The 18,427-nt window shown below is 40.8% G+C and overlaps 5 protein-coding genes across 6 annotated transcripts in view; 3 read left to right on the top strand and 2 right to left on the bottom strand.

The window, feature by feature from the left end:
* The window catches only part of LOC6625698 (uncharacterized), an 81,633-nt gene extending 74,872 nt beyond the window's left edge, over positions 1-6,761 (bottom strand). The window contains exons 1-2 of one of the 2 annotated variants that reach the window (XM_070210235.1): positions 6,238-6,761; positions 3,949-4,065 (exon numbers count right to left, since the gene is read on the bottom strand). The gene's annotated coding sequence lies outside the window, so the exon portion shown is untranslated. Of the gene's footprint in view, positions 1-3,948; positions 5,154-6,237 lie in introns of those variants that run through there. The other variant, XM_032436055.2, reaches the window with a different exon arrangement.
* A 2,229-nt stretch (positions 6,762-8,990) lies between these two features.
* Non1 (nucleolar GTP-binding protein 1) lies at positions 8,991-11,390 on the bottom strand. The gene is made up of 3 exons (XM_002048815.4): positions 11,234-11,390; positions 10,829-11,103; positions 8,991-10,766 (listed from the first exon to the last, which is right to left on the bottom strand). The coding sequence occupies exons 1-3, from the start codon at positions 11,279-11,281 to the stop codon at positions 9,131-9,133; spliced, it is 1,959 nt and encodes a 652-aa protein (XP_002048851.1). The 5' UTR covers positions 11,282-11,390; the 3' UTR covers positions 8,991-9,130.
* Positions 11,391-11,493: 103 nt separating this feature from the next.
* On the top strand, positions 11,494-13,027 carry LOC6626062 (zinc finger protein 626). Its single transcript, XM_002048816.4, has 2 exons — positions 11,494-11,646; positions 11,710-13,027. The coding sequence occupies exon 2, from the start codon at positions 11,733-11,735 to the stop codon at positions 12,831-12,833; it is 1,101 nt and encodes a 366-aa protein (XP_002048852.2). The 5' UTR covers positions 11,494-11,646; positions 11,710-11,732; the 3' UTR covers positions 12,834-13,027.
* A 354-nt stretch (positions 13,028-13,381) lies between these two features.
* On the top strand, positions 13,382-15,610 carry eIF3j (eukaryotic translation initiation factor 3 subunit j). The gene is made up of 6 exons (XM_002048817.4): positions 13,382-13,540; positions 13,767-13,858; positions 14,361-14,474; positions 14,533-14,821; positions 14,896-15,032; positions 15,090-15,610. The coding sequence occupies exons 1-6, from the start codon at positions 13,525-13,527 to the stop codon at positions 15,150-15,152; spliced, it is 711 nt and encodes a 236-aa protein (XP_002048853.1). The 5' UTR covers positions 13,382-13,524; the 3' UTR covers positions 15,153-15,610.
* A 171-nt stretch (positions 15,611-15,781) lies between these two features.
* LOC6626064 (WD repeat-containing protein 89) lies at positions 15,782-17,274 on the top strand. The gene is made up of 3 exons (XM_002048818.4): positions 15,782-15,898; positions 15,958-16,939; positions 16,997-17,274. The coding sequence occupies exons 1-3, from the start codon at positions 15,868-15,870 to the stop codon at positions 17,235-17,237; spliced, it is 1,254 nt and encodes a 417-aa protein (XP_002048854.1). The 5' UTR covers positions 15,782-15,867; the 3' UTR covers positions 17,238-17,274.
* Positions 17,275-18,427: the final 1,153 nt, after the last annotated feature.

The following is an 18,427-nucleotide window of genomic DNA, read 5'->3' as shown; positions in this document are numbered from 1 at the left end:
TTAAGAGAAACAACAGAATACAATGTATAGAATCACTAACAGTAGCTGTAACAGTAACGGTCAGATTAGTAGTAACAGCGGAAGAAATGAAAAAACAGTATCAGTAACAGGAACAGCGAAATGCAATGTATAAAAGTCTTAACAGTATCGGCAAAAATAACAGCATCAGTAACAGACAGCTACAGTAGGTCTAACAGTTATACTTACATCAATAGTAACAGCAACCGTAACACTAACAGTAAGACTAACAGTAACAGCTTAAATAACAGTAACCAGTACTGTAACCGAAAAATAATTCGATTAAAAAGTTGTAGACCAGACGTTTGGCTTTTCAGAATTTGATTATAGACCAGACACTCCCCAATGATCTTTCATTCTTTTCTATACCAATTACAATTTAAATCTTGAAGTATTCATAATTCGGTGCGTGCTGCCCAATTGTAACTTGCCCCAGCGACAGCGCTTACTCAATGTCATTTTTGCTTGACTTTTGGCTTAACTCAGCTTGTCAGTTTATCACTATATCAGTTAATCAAACGCACACATTGTCGGCTTAGTTTAATTGCAATTTCCACGCACTTGTGTATATAATTCACTTTGTGTACACACATATTTTAATTCGTGTGAACTGAATTGTTGTTAAGCGTTTCCTTTTTGACTGCCAACCGCAATGCAAATGGGTTTTAGTTTATGCAAATCATATTTTTAAAATGTGGTCGCACTTTTAATTTGTTGACTTATGTAGTTAGTCAATTGGTTAGTTTACAACCAAAAATAATGGAAATTAAAATGAGCTGTCGCTGTCGAAATGCTACAAAATACTTAAGTGCCAGCGCACACCCCTCCCCATCTCTCCCCTGCTGCTGCCAAAGTGTCATGCTAATTGCATTTTGTTGGCTCGCCCCAAAGGCATTTTATATTAAATTTCGCAAAAAGCGAAGAAAACTTTTGAGTGCCCCAATCGACTGAAGGACGCACAATTGAGGATGCGGCTGCGGATGCGAATGCGGATGTCCTTACGACATTTGCTAAGACGTTGATTAGCACACAGATCTGCTCGACTGTTCGTCTTATTCAATTAGCCAGCATTTGCGGTCTGTATATAAGTATAATCCCCACTTAGATGAAGATTATAGAACAGACTTGAAACTTCGTATACATACTATAAGCCTGTACATCCGCTTCTGATAATGTGATATAGGAAGGGGATATTTAATGCAAAAATCAATGAAGCAGAGTTTTACATGATATTAACATTACATGATATAAAATTAACATAACATTACCGTTAACAAATGTTAAAGAGAGATGGATAAATAGACAATATCCTGCCATTTTCTAAAATGGAAAAATACTGTTTGAAAGCCGTCGCCCTGTGCTGACAGTTTGAGAGTCACTTAACCCGCAATCGAGTAGATTCTTTATCTAGCGGTCCAAGCTGCTGTTAGGCTATGAACAGAGTATTGTGCAGTCAGCTTTTACTAATCTATCCTACTACTATAATAAATCTATCCATAGAGTTTAGTTTACAAATTAAAGAGAGAATATCAATACAAATACGTGATAATTTATCTGATGACAGGGTGTCTTTCAGTCGAGCATTGCATACATATAGCTGATAATTGATGTTGCACTTCGCACTTTACACAATTTAACACAACGACCCGGCAATGGATCGAAATTTACGATTTATGATTGCCGACTGTGACTTGCATTTGCAAATGCAATAATTTATTAAAAAGCTCATCAATTAAGCACAATAAATGTGCACAACAAATATGTAATGTAATGTTCATGTTGGCGCAAATAAAAAGAGCAAGTCAGAAACTGAGCTGAGCCAGTAATTAAAGGGAGGGGGATGGGGCACTGGTTAAACGTTGGCCGTGCAGCATCCGTAAAATAACCGAAAAGAGACGAAAAGACGGGAAATTGCTCTTTAATACTGGCCCCCAAGTCAGGGGATTTTTGTGAGTGTGTGTGTGTGGGGGGTGTTTGATAATTTGAAAAAACCCAGTCAAAGTCGAGCTACAAATGCTGATGATGTATGTCCCGTCCGGGTAGCTGCTGCTCTACGCCATAAATATGCCGCGACATATATATACATACACTTATATATACTTATATATATATATCGATGATTAAGGAGTTGTCATATGCTAACCACAACAATGGCAACAAAGCGAGCCGAATAACAATAGAAGCCTTTTGTATTTGTAGCTGTATTTGGGTCCATGTGGCGTGTCCTTGTGCATACTGCTGGGAAAGCTGAGTACGCGGTAGCAATCAGTACACTGAGCAAATTTCCCTAAGAGTTTTAAAGATGTCACGAATAAAATTTTTAGCACAAGTGAATGTCAAAAGACATCTTGAGAACAATTTCAAATTAAGCTGAATTAAATAGAATGAAACGCCAATAACAGTAAAAGTAATAGTAACATATACAATTGCACTAACAGTAACACTTACATTGGCACTAACAGTAGCATTAACACTAACATAAACAGTTACACTAACAGTCACATTAACAGTTAAACTAACATTGTTTTAAACTAGATGTTCGGTTTTTCCGAGCTAGAGAACCATTCCAGAATTAAAAGAGTTTGAAAACTAGTTAATTCTTGAAGAGGTTAAGCTTAGAAGCTTAGATATATTATTAAAAATAGCCTCTGTTATAACTTTTAACCAAAAGTTGAAGCATCTTTAAAACAACGAAATTAATTTAAAGTCAAACTTTGAGTTTTTAAATTTAGCAATTTTTTACCAAAGCATGTCAAATGAAAGTGCAATTTTCCAAAAATATTTATCAAATATTCAGTTCCCAACATGAAATGCACAAAACCTAACCAAAAGCCAGCAGATATTCCCTGTGGAAATTGGTTAAGTTGTGACAAAGTTCTCAGAGTCTGCCGTGACAAAGCAAGGCCAAAATGTAATTTCCCATGAAAGACGGTTAATTTTCTTGGCATTTTCCGCTTGATTAACAATTTACTCAGTTTCGTTAACGTGAATTCGTGCCTAAATACCTGATTCGAGCAAAACTTTTTTTCGCTGTCGTGTGGCCGTCGTCAACAAATTCGCATGCCAATGCCACGCAGATTTGTGTTATTTATGCAGCAAGCACAATATGCTGCCATATGTATACAATATATGCCCGTATATATGCGATACATATAAATATATATACGCACATATGCGACATGTGGCCAGACCCGCAGATGCCGCGTTCCCACCAAAGTGCTGGTCGACCAGGCGAGGCGAGGCTCCCAAAACCGAAATACACACAATAAATATTTCGTTGGGTTCGACTTTGGTTTGGGTTTTTTGTTGCTAAATGTATAGCCAATTTATGCGAAACTTTAAAATACATTTTCACTGACAGGAGCAAAGAAAAAAGCACAAAAAAGGCATGGCCAAATTGAAGCGGATGTTTATAAAGCACAATTATTCCATGCTGTCAAAAATATATATATATATATATATATATATTTGATATATTGAAAGTGTATATAACAATGTGATTTCCTATTATGCATCCAGCCTTTAGGCATGAGCTGAGCCTGCCGAGCAGTTTTCAAAGAAGATTTAACTTTCTTGTTTGTTACTTATACGCCATGTGGCGCATGCATGAACGGCCGTGGCATATGTGGCAGCTTGGCCAGAGCTGTGGCAAATACAAGCTGTGCAGCCTGTGGCATAGAGACAAACACACATAATCGAAAATCCATTCAAATATATACACATACTATATGCACTTATTTGTGTATAAGCTGTGAAGTTAAATAAGAATACACTCGAGACTTGCAGAGCTAAAGATAGTTGAGCTGCTTTGTGAAATGTGCGCGAGAACTATTTAGGCTTAAAATGGGCCTTTGTAGTCTCGCATAGATCACATTTACTTGCATTAACTTATTCTACATAAATATGTATATGAGTATGCGCTATACTTACATGTGATGAATTGGTATTTATATTGCTCAGCCGAACATCTTCGATCAAATTAACATATTATAACACACATCGAAACCGCAAACGTTTTTCATACGATTTTCAATTTAACTCAAGCTGCTTTATGTTGATTAGAACAATTAATATGATTATTATCTGTGTGTTATTTATTATATAATATGTTTAAACCAAACAATTGGCCAAGTTTTAGCTTTTCAGGCTTGCTTTAATTATATTTGTTCTTTTGTTTAGCAATACTTGTTTTCTCACTTGTTCTCAATCGAATGAAAGGCAACTCAAACGGACACGGAGATGTATACACGAAATAGCGCAAATTTTTGTGATTTTTGGGTCCCTTGGGAATTATCTGCGGCTGGCAAGTTCGATTGTGGCTTGTATATAAACCTATTTATTATAATGTGGCTATAAACACCTCGATGCGTATTCACTTCAAAGAACAACAAATTGTTGTTGCTGCTGTTTGTTGTTGTTTCTTATGCGCTGCGCACTCATGTGTATACAAAATATGTGTGTTTATACACATGTACATTTGTACAGTTTATATGGTATATGCGATACGTTACGAGGTGTTTGTTTATTTGTACAGGAAGGTTCTTTTGCTTTTGGTTTTTTTTTTTACTGTGCGAAAGCATTTTGCAGACAATTAATTGTACATTAACTTTAATTGGGTCAATATTTCTTTTCTTTCTTTTTTTTTTACCAAGCCTTGGTCTAGCTGTGGCCAGCTAATTACTGAAAGGATCCGAAGCAATGTCGAGCTGAGCACAGCACAAAAATCCGGGCAGACATTTCAGCGATTTCTTTTACTGTACATAAATCATAGAGCGACTTTTAGCCAAGTTAAGAAACTGCAATTGGCCAAAATGTGGCTGCCAAATGCGGAAAATGTGACAGAAATCGAATTACCAGCGAACCACAGCAGCAATTGCTATTGCCAACTATTCAGACGCCTTAAATGGACATATATATAGAGATTATATGGATGCACATAAAAGCTTAAGCCTTTCAAATTTTTAATCCTGCCAAAGAAGCTCTTGCTGACTTTTTTATTTTTGTATAATTTTTACCGTTCAAAAGTTGCTTGTGTGCTCTTGGTGTGGGTTTCGAACAAGAAATCAAATGATTTGTACAGAAAAAATGCTCAAATTTGACAAAAATGTTTGAGAAAAGCCTTGAATCGATTCGAATTCTACAGCTAAAGAAGACGTTCTCCCAAAGGCGCTGTTAATTAGTAGAGATTTTACTGTTATAAATATTTTACTACATCCGGATATATATATATATATATATATATATATATATATATGTATGTATCAATAACATATATAGATGTACGCGTATGCAAGAGCTGCCAATACTCAGAGACTGAGCAACAACGGCAATTTACACTCATAATTTATCTGTGTGCAGAGTGAAGAGCCTACACAAAATTTTGACATACTTCAAGGCGCCGCACACACTCACGCGCACACACACACAGATACGCGGACAGGGCAAGCGTGTAGCCACACAAATTGAAATTCTGGCAGCGGCAACAGCTTCAACTTGTTGACGACGTCGGAAGCAGCCGCAAGTAGTGGGCGGCGATTGCTGCGAAGGACGCGAAGCAGCAGGAAAAAAATCACAAGGCGCTGCTGGATTCAACAATTTGTTGAATGTACATATACAAGCACACACACACGCACGCAAGCACAATTGTGTGTGTGTGTATTACATGCATATACAAATAAAAGTATGTGTCGGACTTTTTTCGCTTTATGTAAAAACCAAACACACACACACACACACATACAGAGACGTGCACGCTGAGTGCTGGGCAAACGGTTTGCGGCAAGTCTTTTGTATGTGTGTTCGTGTGTGTGTGTGTGTGCTCACGGAGAGCGAACGTAACGGCAGTCGAAACGACGACAGGCTCCAAAATGTAGCTCCGAAGCCAGCGTTAAGGAGCAAATAAATGGCTCGAAACAAACCAAAAAAAAAAAAAAAAAACCGAAAAAGATAAAGCAAAGCGCACGCAGACAGTTAACCGTTAGGCAGCGGCAGCGGCAGCAGCAGCAAAAACTGGCCAAAAACTTGAGTGTCTGTGTGCTCGACTCTACGCCTGTGCTTTGTTTTATTATTATTATTTTAAATTGTTTTTCAACAAATTGCCTGTGCGTGTTTTCTTTTTTTTTAAGGTACGCGCCGTTGTTAAATTTATAGTTAATATTATTTTATTTCCCTTGCACTTTCTTGTTTATACACATTTATTTATACTTTTTGTATATTTACTTTTTTTCCACTAGCTATTTTCTTGTTGTTTTATTTTTTTGTAGGCTGTTGAATTTTTTATGAAGTCGCAACGCACACACTCGCAGCTAACTCACACTCACACTCCCACTCGCTCGCGCACTCACTAGAGACGGGGAACGCGAGAACGACCCGCACAGTTTTCGACTGTCCTATGTCTGTATGCGTGCGTAGTCTGTGCGTATCCGTGTGTGTGTGTGTGTGTATGTGTGTGTGTGTGTTTATTTGTCGCTATACCCGTGTATGTGTGCGAGCGGCCACGCTGCCGACGATGTGAACAGATCCAAATCTCGCCCAACACTGATGGGGATGGCGTCTGGGCGCTGGAGCTGGCTAGAGTAGAGCAGCTGCCTGCCTACTGTTAACATTGCTCTGTTAGCTTAACATGATACGGCCACTCACAGTACTGAATGCGGGCAATAGGTCAGTGTTAACAGTGAGTGCGATGGCAAGTGTGAGCGCTGCTCTGCCACTGTTACTGTACGCAGGAGCGCACAGATATCCTGTTAATTTGATAACTGTTGTCGTGCGACTGTTTCTTTTTTCATTATTTTTTCAATCTGGCTAGCCTTAGTCTGTTATTTATACGATGCTGTTGCATGTTTTAGCCCAAGCATCTGGTTTCTATCAAGAACTTTGTTGTGAGCGCTTGCGAAGAACTACTGTGTGCTTGTGTGTATGTGTGTGTGCCTATAGGTGTTTACACGTATAGCCATGTTGGATTGGAAGCGTTTTATGGCGCTGCTTCCGTTAGCCAAGCGGAAAAATGTTTACTACAAAGCAACACAACGAGAGCAATATGCAAAATGGCCTTTGTGTGCATGTGTGTGTGTGTGTGTGTGTGTGTGTGTGTGTGTGTGAGACTGATGTTGTTTTTTCTGTTTTCATTCTTCTTCTGCTTGTTGTTGTTTTTGCCATGTGCTATGATAGTCGGCACTCGTGCATGAGCTAACGGTAATGCGGCCATTTTTTTTCTTTATGCGTATTATTTAAAATAAGCATAAAAACTATATGGAAACTGTCGGCACGAGCTTAAGCTCGAATACAGTTAAAGCTCGCTTGAGCGAACACGCTTACTTTTAAATTTAAGTTTAAGTGATTTTAAAAGTTTGTGAAGATGTAGGATTGAATTTTAAGACAAATTTTCATGTGGTATTCTAAACAGGAAATGTTTTATTTCCTTCCTTAAAGAGAAATTGCACGGTTTTTTATTCGCACAAGGCTCGATTTGCTTGATAGAAATTGAAGAATTGGATTTGAAAGTGATGTCCGTTAGTAGAGCTTTTACTGTACATACATATGTATATGCATAATTTAACAGCTGCAGCACATGCATATGTATATGAATCTAGCTTTGTGTGTGGGAGAGCAGGAGCTAGCCTGGCTTCAGATCTCCCAAAAGTCAATTAAGTTAGCCAAAAGCGAAGGCCTAAAAAGCAGCTGAAAAGGAAACGTTCATAAACTTTGGCCGAGCGACGTAGACGTGAGCAGAAGCAACAGCAGCAGCAGCAGATGTTGTTGCTGCTGTTGTTGTTTTTGCTGCTGCTGTTGTAATTGTAACGCGCCGCGGCGTGCGTAAAACGCACACAACAACAATAACAGCAACAACAACATCGACACACTTTGCTAATGGAGCTGTGTGCTTAGGTTGATGTTGTTGCCACTGGCACAAAGGGAATACACATGTCCGTGTACACACACACACACACTAACGCACACACACACACACACAATGAGCTGTTGCTGTAAAGCACGCGCCTCTTTGATTAGCCTACTTGGAGGCGTTTTGTTTGGCTCTTCAATTTACATTTAAGTAGACAGCCGCACAAATCTATTGTGTATTCCACGTTTATTTGACGTTCAGCGTTTAGTTCGGAATTGACTGAGACTAGAACTGCGAATTGAATATTTGGCGGGCGGCAAAGGCTGAACGCAGCCAGCAACCTGCGAGCGTGTCGAGTGCACGGCGTGAACTGTTTGGTTCCCACGCACAATGCGACAACCGTAACAGCAGCAGCACAGGACAACCGTAACAGCAACAGCAGCAGCAACAGTGAAGAGAGCCTTGACTGTTAGTTAACAGAATGCTAACAGCGTACCAAAGTTGGCCAATAGGTCAGTTACACTGCAGCTGCAGCTGCTTTGCCGCATCGCAGAAAACTCAATGTTAAAAATTAATTTTCATTAACAGACACTGAGAAAAATGAAGCTGCATTTAATAAAGAAGTTAAAATTGTTCAGCTAGAAGATACTCATTATTTAAATGGTAAGCAGCAGGTTTCGCTTTCAAGTATGTCTATGTTAAATACACATCATGATGTTTAATATGAATATATATAGATATATAAAATCGTAAATGAAACTTGAACTGAAAGCAGGATTGAGAGATATTCATGAAAATTATTTTGATTAAGGAGTAAAAATAATTGGGCTCAATTTTATTTGTTGTAATAGTCCTGCAGGGCAACTCACTGCAAGCATAATAACAATTTTTAAAAAAGGATGTCAGGCTCTGCGTCTATATTCAGGCAGTACAGAATTTATGCATATGAATATAGATTCAAGCTGAGAGTGTAAAAGCAAATGCTTTTGATTGTAAACAAAGCAAAATTCTTTATGCAATGTTATTTTTCATGATCGGACCTCGTACAATTAGAGCAGCAATAAATATAGTTGAATGTTTAATTCAAGGCAAAGTGATATTTAAAGTTTACATATTTCAAATTTGAGCCCACTTTTCCTTCTGTAAATATCCCACAAGATATTTAAATATTTATTAAATACAACTTGCATTTGATTTGCGCAGATGTTGCATAGGATCAAGTTACATTTGTACAGCGAATTATAAAGATAACTAGAGATAAAGCTAAGGCACTTAACGGCGATCGGTTTTGCCGGTGCCTCGTTTACCGGAATACAAATGCCGCGGCATTTTGGTGCCAATGAAACGATCCGCCTCGCCTTTGAGACCCAGCCGTGTCACCTTCTTGGCAATGTCGCGCTTGGCCATGATTTGCGCCTTCTTCCGGATGGCAACGTCCTTGATGCCGAGCGTATCGCGCGATGGCGCACGCTTCAGTGGCTGTCCGGTCTTCTTGACAACCGCTGAGGATTCTTTGTCCAGCAGCGGCTGCTTGGGTGTTGTCTTGCTGCCAACGGCCACAACGCCACGGCGTAGATCCATCACGGATTTGGTGAAATTGGCATTCTCGCTGCCAGACATATCGACGCCAAGACCCTCCATGGTCTGCACAAGCTTGCTGACAGAACGATCACGCACCTTGGGCTGCTTGTTGCGCGGAATGATGGGCTTGTTCTTTCTGGAGGACAGACGCTTCTCGTCGCGCAGTTCGAAACGTTTGCCGCGTATCTGTTTGGCCATTTCGCGAATCTCTTTGAGCGTCTCGTCCATGGACATGTCGGGCACAGCGTAAACACCGCCAGATTCTCGCAGACCTTCTTCGCGCTCCAGCTCCTCGAGCTTCTCGAAAATATCCGCATCGATGTAGTCGGCAATGTTGCGACCCTCCCAGAACTCTGGTATCACATCGTAGCGCTCCTCCTCGGCTATTTCCTCGTAGTTCTTCTTCAGATCGAGCGTATAATCATCGCCCATCTCCTCCTCAATCTCCTTCTCCAGCTTGCGTTTACGTTCAGCCTTGGCTGCGTTCTTCTCAAGACGCGCCAATGCCTGCTCGGGTATACATGGAGCTCGAACCTTGTCGTCGCGCGGAGCGGGCATTGCCACATGCAAACGGTTCAGTATGTTATCCACCTTCTTGGTGCGCATCTTTTGGTCCACGCGATAGGAGAGCAGGCGTTCGCAAGCCTCTGTTTTCACCTCCATAACGCCAGTCTCTTGCACTGTGGACATAAACATGACAGGCACCTGTTTATCCTCCTGCAGCTTGGTGATAATGGCTTGACGCTCCGCGGGCAGATCCTCCACCGATAATATGTCGATTTTATTGATGGCCAGTATAAGTGGCTTGTTTGTGAACAACGGTTTGATGCTCTCGAACAGCTGTACCTGCTCCTCCAAGGAGTGACCACACTGTTCCGAAATGTCCATAAAGTACAGGACACACGCACGCAAATGGGCCAAAGCGGTAATTGCCTGCATTTCAATAACATTGCGCTCCTCCAACGGATGATCGAGTATGCCGGGTGTATCAATCACCTGCCAGCGCAAGTATTTATAGTCTGTGTGGCCCACATACAGGGATTTTGTGGTAAACGCATACGGCTGCACCTCGACATCGGCACGCGTGATTTTGTTAATGAACGAGGACTTACCCACGTTGGGGAAGCCGCAAATGATAATGGTGCGTGAGTAGGGATCAATAGTAGGCAGACGCGATAAATGCTGACGAACTTGCTCCAGATAAGTCAAATTGGAAGCCTGACGCTTCAAGATTGTGGCCATGCGACCCAAGGCAGCCTTCTTCAGCTGCTTGCAGCGGTACAATGAGTCGCCGTACTTAAGCAGACGCACATAGTCCTTCGCCACACTGCAAAATTTTAGTAAGTTATCGATCAGGATGCATATGGTGAAAATTGTCAATCTGCTTACTTGTCCACCAAATGTCTGGCTGTGTTCAACTGACCCAGCGCCAATTTGTAATGGTCCTTGTCGTAAAGCACATTCATCAGATCTGCATAGAATGGATGCACATCATCCAGTTTAGGAAAGTCCTGTATTATCTGCGAGAGACGATCGTGGAAATTCTGTTGCGTGTACTTCACCTTGCGCGTGTAAAAGGCACGAATACGCGAGATTTTGTAGCCCTTGTGCACGACTGTGGGTGTCTTGCGCTGTGTTTTCGACAGCATAATGTCGATAAAGTCCTGGAAAATGGTATAAAGGATAAATTATTTACATATTGCGCATTTGTAAACATTTGCAGTGAGGTTATGTCGTTGGCACTGGGTGCTCCGACAGACGTAAGCAATTTAAAATGCTGCTACTTTTGCTTACCTTTGCTGGCGGCACCACCATTATCTTTTTAAAGTTGTACAAACTCATTTTTGTACTTATTTATTTATTTTCCACGGCAAATTAAAGGAAAATAAATGGGAATCGCTTGCAAAAACACCACGCGGTGTCTGCAACAAATTCCAAAAAGAGCTGATATAGAGTCTAGAGATGGGTTCAAGGCGCGATAGTCGAAAACATCGCAAAATGAAGAAGTCGTGCAAAGGTTGGCAACATGCAAGCTAGTTATCGAATATCTTATCGAAGGCCTAACCTTTATCGACGTATTACAATAATTGGACTCATATTGTTATGAATTTAATAGAATTCGCGAAAAGCAAACAATTTGATGTTAATTAAGCTAACGCATTCGTTAAAAAACATACTATTAAAATATGTTATCCAATTGAGAATAAGTATAAGCGCTGCATTGCGATCTGCACGCCGCAAATAATAACATGCAATGTTGTTTATTTTAGGATCATAGTTAAACAAAAACTCTATGCTTTATATAAAAATAAAGAAAAACTCTAGCAAAATGCTGGACAGAGCGAATGGCAAACCCTTCAGATGTGACCAATGCAACTATACGTCCAATCGTTCCTTCGATCTGCGACGTCATCAGCAGCGCCATGCCAGGGTGAAGCCCGTGGAAGGAACTGTATTCAAATGCAGCGAATGCTCCTTTGTAACGAAATGGAAGCGCAACATGGGACGCCACATGGAGAAGCATAAAAAGAATGCGGTGGCAGAGGACAGTCAGCTAGAGGATGAGGCCATCGAGGAGTTTATAGTGGAGGTAATTGAAGCAACCGAAGATCCGGAGATCGAGGAGGAGCAAGCTGCACCCGATCAAACCACAGTCACCATGGTTCTGGCTTCGGATGAAATTAACGAGACGCCAAGAGATAAGAAGCTGAAACGCTTCAAATGCGAACTCTGCCGCTATACATCGAATCGCGCCTTTGATTTGCGACGTCACGAGCAGACGCATTTTCGCATAAAGGTGGTCGATGGCATGGCCTACAAGTGCTCCGAATGTCATTTCATAACCAAATGGAAGCGTAATATGAGGCGTCACATGCGCAAGCACGAGGATCCCAGCGAGCAAGAATTAACAGCAGAAACGAATGAGCCGGAAGCCGAAGAGATTGTTGTGGAGCTCATCGATGCAGAGACATTAAGCTCCGATTTTGACATGGTATCCGAGACGCAATCCTGCTCCCAGGAGTGGTCCGCACCCGAAGAAACCCAGAGCGATAAACGCTATAAATGCGACCAATGTGAATATGAATCGAAACGCGCCTACGATTTGAGACGTCACGCACAGGTCCATGCAAAGGCGAAGCCACTGCAGGGCATCGCATATCAGTGTAATGAATGCTCCTTTATCACCAAGTGGAAGCGAAATATGAGGCGGCATATGGAGAAGCACAAACCGAAGCCAATCGAAGCAGACGTTCAGGTGGACGACTTTGTTGTGGAGCTAAAGTCTGTCGAGGGAGCTCAAACTGAGAAAGTAAAGTCCTTGGAATTGGAAGAAGATCCCGGAGTACTGCCTTCCTATTGGATAGCGCTCCCAGCAGATGATACAATGTATTAAGAGACGGCTTCATAGCAGTTGGTTCCCTTCTAAAAAAAATTCGAGATTAAAGGCTGAATTGAAGCCTTTGCTAACTATAAAAGTACACATGTACATATGTATAAATCTCTTTTTAAAACTATACATAAGAAATTCCAATTATTTACAAATATTTTACTGGTAAACTAATGACAGATTATTGCCAATAAAACAATAAACAAAAATACATTAAAATTATTGATAGATGCTAGAGATAACAATGATAACATAGTGTTATGCAAACATGCAGATGCAGCGCAGTGGGAACACTGCGAAATGTTAACTTCAAGCATGCTACAGTGTATGCGCGACTAATTTCACATACATTGAAATTTGGGCTCAAAAGTAAACATGTTTTAATTAAATTACTCCTGCAAAAAATGTATAAAATAAATTAATTTACGCCATATTAATTATATAACAACTATTATTTAGCCATATTAAAGGCAACTTTGAATACATCGATATATCGTATACAAAAGCTTATCGATGTAAAATACATAAAAGTCGCAGTGGCAAAAATCGATACACGGATGTTGATTCATCACTAGTTTCGATGAATTTTTTATATAGACAACCACACGGAATTGTTGCTTAAATTTGCTTTAAATTAACACAAATTGCTACGTCTAAGCACAATACATAAAGGCAATACACAAATATTTTTATTAAAATGGCCGACGACTGGGGTAAGTGCACGTGGATGCGTCATTAAAAATAAAACGTGGGCGCTGCGCATGTGGCGCTCGTGGCGCCCCCTAACCCAGCAGCCCCACCCCCGCTCCGCCCGCGCACTTTCGACTAGAAAGGAGACGTGCATCCAACCTTGATATTTATGTATATTTATAGCAAATTTAATTGCATATATATGTACATACATAATAACCAAAAACATTATGTCTTATGATCTTGCAGAATCCGCCGCCGACAGTGAAATTGTCATACGTCCGAATGCAACTAACAATATAAACAAATGGGAGGGCGAGGACGACGACGAGGATGTTAAGGTGCGTAGAAATTAACTCGCAGTTAGCATATTGTTAACAAAGCAACCCAATTGTTGCTGTTGTAGTTGTTAATCTGCTTTTGTTGGCAGGCGACACGAGAGTTGTGCTCGTGACACGAGTGCGCACGACGTGTTCGTGGCAAAAAAGTATGATTTCATCAGCTCAACACGAAATCTTTCAATATTGCATATGGTCAACGAATTCAATTGCGATACAAATTTAGAAAATATATAAATTGAAGAAGTTAATGAACACAACATTTTTCAACCCAAGTCAGTAATTTTTTATAGTTTATTTTCGTCTGGTTATTCGTGTTTGCGTCGAGTTGAAATTCAAATTCAACACGCTTCCATCTCTAGTCTAAACTAGTTTTTTTTTTATTTGGGGTCTTTTGCTTTTGTTAAACAATTTTCACTTTCGCTTTGCCGTACACGTGGTCACTTTGTTATTGCACTTTTATACGCTAAACCAACTAATAATAAAAATAATTTTCAACATTTAGGAAAGCTGGGAGGATGAGGAGGAGAAAAAAGATGAGGAGAAGCCCACGAAAACAGAAGCGCCAGTTAAAACTAAACCCAACAAGGCACTGAAAGCGAAATTGGAGGAACAAGAGGTTTGACCTAATCATTATTTGATTATATAAATAAATCTATTTCAAATTAATTATTTAGCGCCTAAACGAGGAGGAGGAACGGAAGCGTCTGGCCAACATGACAGCCGAGGAAAAATTAGCGGAAAAGCTGCGTTTGCAAAAAATTCAAGAGGAATCCGATCTTAAGAGTGCCCTAGACACATTCGGTGTGACGAGTATAGGCGGCGGTCTCGACGCCTTCAATCCGCAGAGTAAAGAGGAGTTCAAGGAATTTGGTGCCACACTTAGCTGGAAGGTAGCACAGTACCGGGAATCTGTACATTTTCCAGAATTTATAGAGGATCTGGTGCGCAGCTTATGCGTAAACTGTGAGTGATAATTGCGAAACACAACTATATATATTTCTACCTAAACTGATAATAATTGTGATTTCCCCATCAAGTGAGCGCCGCTGACATTAAGAAGGTCAAAATGAGCGTGGAGAGCTTGCACTCGGAAAAACAGAAAATGGAAAAAGCAAATGCCAAGAAGTCAGCTGCCAAGGCCAAGGGAAAAGTTTCGTTGCGCAAAGAAAGCGATGTAGGTCAATTTTGCATCGATTGGCTTCATTTATTAATTATGTATATATCTTTATAGGATATTGATGACTATCAAAAGTATGGAAATGATTTTACCGATGATTACGATGACTTCATGTGAATAATAGGATCAATAGATAAACGCATATAACTAATTATTGAATACACATATATATATATATATAGTTGCTTGTTGATGTCGAAGAGAGTTCTTCTTGTTAAAGAAAATTGCGCTGGAATTTAAATCCTTTTTTGTTGATTTTGAGAATGCTGTTCGAAGGCGCCATATTAATATACATATATGTACATTTAAGTGTAAGCATATATATATATTTGTATGACAGCACAGACACACACCATTATACATACAGACATAAATGCATGTAAAAATTATATATATATATATATATATACATATATATTTAATAGATTAACTAAAGTCAAGTCAAGCAAGCAATCAAGAAACCTCAACGAACATTTTTCAGATTTAAAAAAATACAATAAATTAGGTACATGAATGGCTTCTTGTAAATTCACTTTTGTATCATATTAAAAAGCGATATTAAATTGTAAAACAAGCTCAAATTGGGATTCTTCAATTTTTTTTTTTGGTTTTCAAGCTTAAACTGTTTTAAAATAATCGTTATCGGCTCGTTCGAAACGAAATTAATCGAGTGAACACTGCAGTCGATAATTTTCAGCTTGTGACGTCATAAACTCATGCCATATGGCAGTGAATGTTCTTTTAAAAACCATTAAAATGCAACTCTGTTCACTGAGCTGTAACTCTGGTCAGGCACGTGTATCTCTTCTTCTTCTTGATATCAAACGTAAACATGACCGACAGCATAGTGGATTATATTGCCGGTACCAATGATTATTGTCAATTAGAATATCGTTATAGCTACGCTTACTTGGTATTACAGAAGCTGCTGCTAAGGAACTGCCGAGCTCTGAGGAAGAGGATGACATTGAGGACGAGGACACCTGTAGCGCTCAGGAATTGGCAGCTGAATTTCGCACCCAGCACACAAAGGACGAGGCGTCGTTGTCTCTGAAGCGTGACTACGTCCTGGGCTTATGTGCGGATCCTGGATTTACGCGCCTTGCAGCTGGTCTCTCAAATACCGCTGTCAAGATTTACGATCTGAGTGCAACAGGCGCACTGACAGCAATTCATGAGGAGCGGGTGCCCGCCTTGACCAGCTCCGATAATGCAGTCACCATCTGTGGTGTTCGTTTTCTGGAGGAGAATCCAAACACATTGCTTGTGGGGACCACGAATGGGATAGTGCGTCTATTTGATTTGCGAGCCGCGGGCGAACAGGCAAGATTTGAGTACAAAGTCAATCCTGAAGCGGAACCAGCTCTGCCGCCCGTGCCTGAGTGCATCACATGCTTCGATCGCAATGCCAACAGCCGCATCATCTGCTGCGGCACAGAGCAGCACATGGGCAACGTGTATTTGTTGTTTTATGATGTGCGCGAACGCAAACAGTTGGGTGTTTACTACGAAAGCCACGAGGACGATGTGACGGCTGTGCGTTTCCATGCCAGCAATCCGGATCTGCTATGCACGGGCGGAACAGATGGCCTGATAAATGTGTTTGATATCAAGCAGAGCGACGAGGATGAGGCGCTGTGTAATACCATCAACACGGAGAGCAGTGTGCATCGCCTCAACTGGCATCAGAATGTCTACGAGCAGGACATTATTTCCTGCATAACGCACACCAACGACTTCAAGAGCTATGAGTGCATGGAAGGCGATGAGGTTATCTCCTTTGAACGATCCGACATTGTTGCTGGTATACGACGTAAAAATGCCGGCAATTTCAATTTGATCAATGCCCACAATCTGGAGGACGATGGCGTCTTTTTGCTAGCTGGCACCAATTTCAATCGCGGGTGAGTTTTGATCCCACATATGAGTTGTCGACCCGTCCATAACTCTCTTCTGTATAGCGAGGTTCTGCGTTCCGTTACGGCTCCTGCCAAGGATACCCTCAAGCCCCTTACAAACTTTGTGGGCAACAAGCAAATTGTACGAGAGAGTCTGTACGATGCGAAGCGTGATCTACTTATAACTGGCGGCGAAAGCGGCATTATCTCCATCTGGACACCCGATGCGGGGAGCACGATTAACAGCAGTAAATTAAAGAGCAAATCGATAGCAGCTAAGAAACACAAGTCAACTCCATACTAAAGACAAGATTTTATAATAAAATTGCGCTAATTTCTAATTTACGTTAAACTTTAGACTAGTTTAATATCTCAGCCCGTTAAGCTAACTGTTACTTTTTACAGTATTCGCGCCATTTTGCCTGACGTTGCCAGATGTCGAAGCTTATGCTGCTTGTTCAATTATTGCCCATGCGTGCTGCCACTAGGTTTGCATATTGTTGCACACGGACAGCGTCTGCTTGTTTTGAAACGTTACGAATGTTCTAAAACGTAAGCGCGCTTACGTCGCCCTTGCATGGGCGCGTAATGAATGAAGTGGAATTTCTTTGAGTATTTTTGGGGTGGTTTTGAGGAAGCTTTAAAAATCGATATGTAAACAAAAATCCACTTATATATGTATAAAAAGGAGTTAGGTACTAAATAAATACATTTAAATGCACTACAAATTTGTTTTAATAAGGATTTTTTAAGATTCGAGTAGGCCATATATTAATCTTTGAGAGCGAAGCGTTTCAATAGTCAAAAGTGACTATAGTATACTTAAAGCCCGATGTGTTTAGCCACATTTGAAGAGCACTCTCTCTTTTTTGACCCACTCCCAGCCCGAAGTCCCATTAAGCTCTGCTTAGTAAAAAATTAGCACATGCTTAACGCACAAGCTGGGCACGTCCTGCGAGCACAAATAATTTCTCAATTGCTTTCTTCTACTCGTCGCATTTCGAGGCCCAATTAGTGCTGCAGTAGGCATTGCAAATGCGTGCCCACAGATCGTCTAATCCGGTGCCACCGGGAAGCAGGATCTCTTGGGCTAAATGTTGACAAATACAACACCTACGATACAAATAAAATTGCTACAGAAGTACCACCTAAAACGTAGCAGCCAAAGGCCTAACCGGAACGATATGATTTTCACAAATTTACGCCAGCCAAGCAAAACCCAACGGCAGGACTCGCCGCCACCGTTGCCTTTGGTCCTGCGGCGCACACAGGATCGCATCGTATCGCATCGGTTGGGATCGGTTCCGAATCCGAAACCGAAACGGTCTCCGCTCCACTCACCGTGGCTAATTGCTCATGAATAAATTGTTCGGTTTTCGAATTCCATTGAAACTGCGTCGATCTCTCTCTCTCTCTCCTTCTTTGGCTCTCCCTATCTCTCTCTCACTCTCTCACTCGCAGCGAGTCCTGCGGAGCAACCAAAATATTATGGTG

This window comes from Drosophila virilis, chromosome 5 (genome assembly GCF_030788295.1).
Source record: "Drosophila virilis strain 15010-1051.87 chromosome 5, Dvir_AGI_RSII-ME, whole genome shotgun sequence".
NCBI classification, from domain to species: domain Eukaryota; kingdom Metazoa; phylum Arthropoda; class Insecta; order Diptera; family Drosophilidae; genus Drosophila; species Drosophila virilis.
Note: the sequence above shows the minus strand (reverse complement) of the source record. Positions and strands in the feature narration are given on the sequence as shown.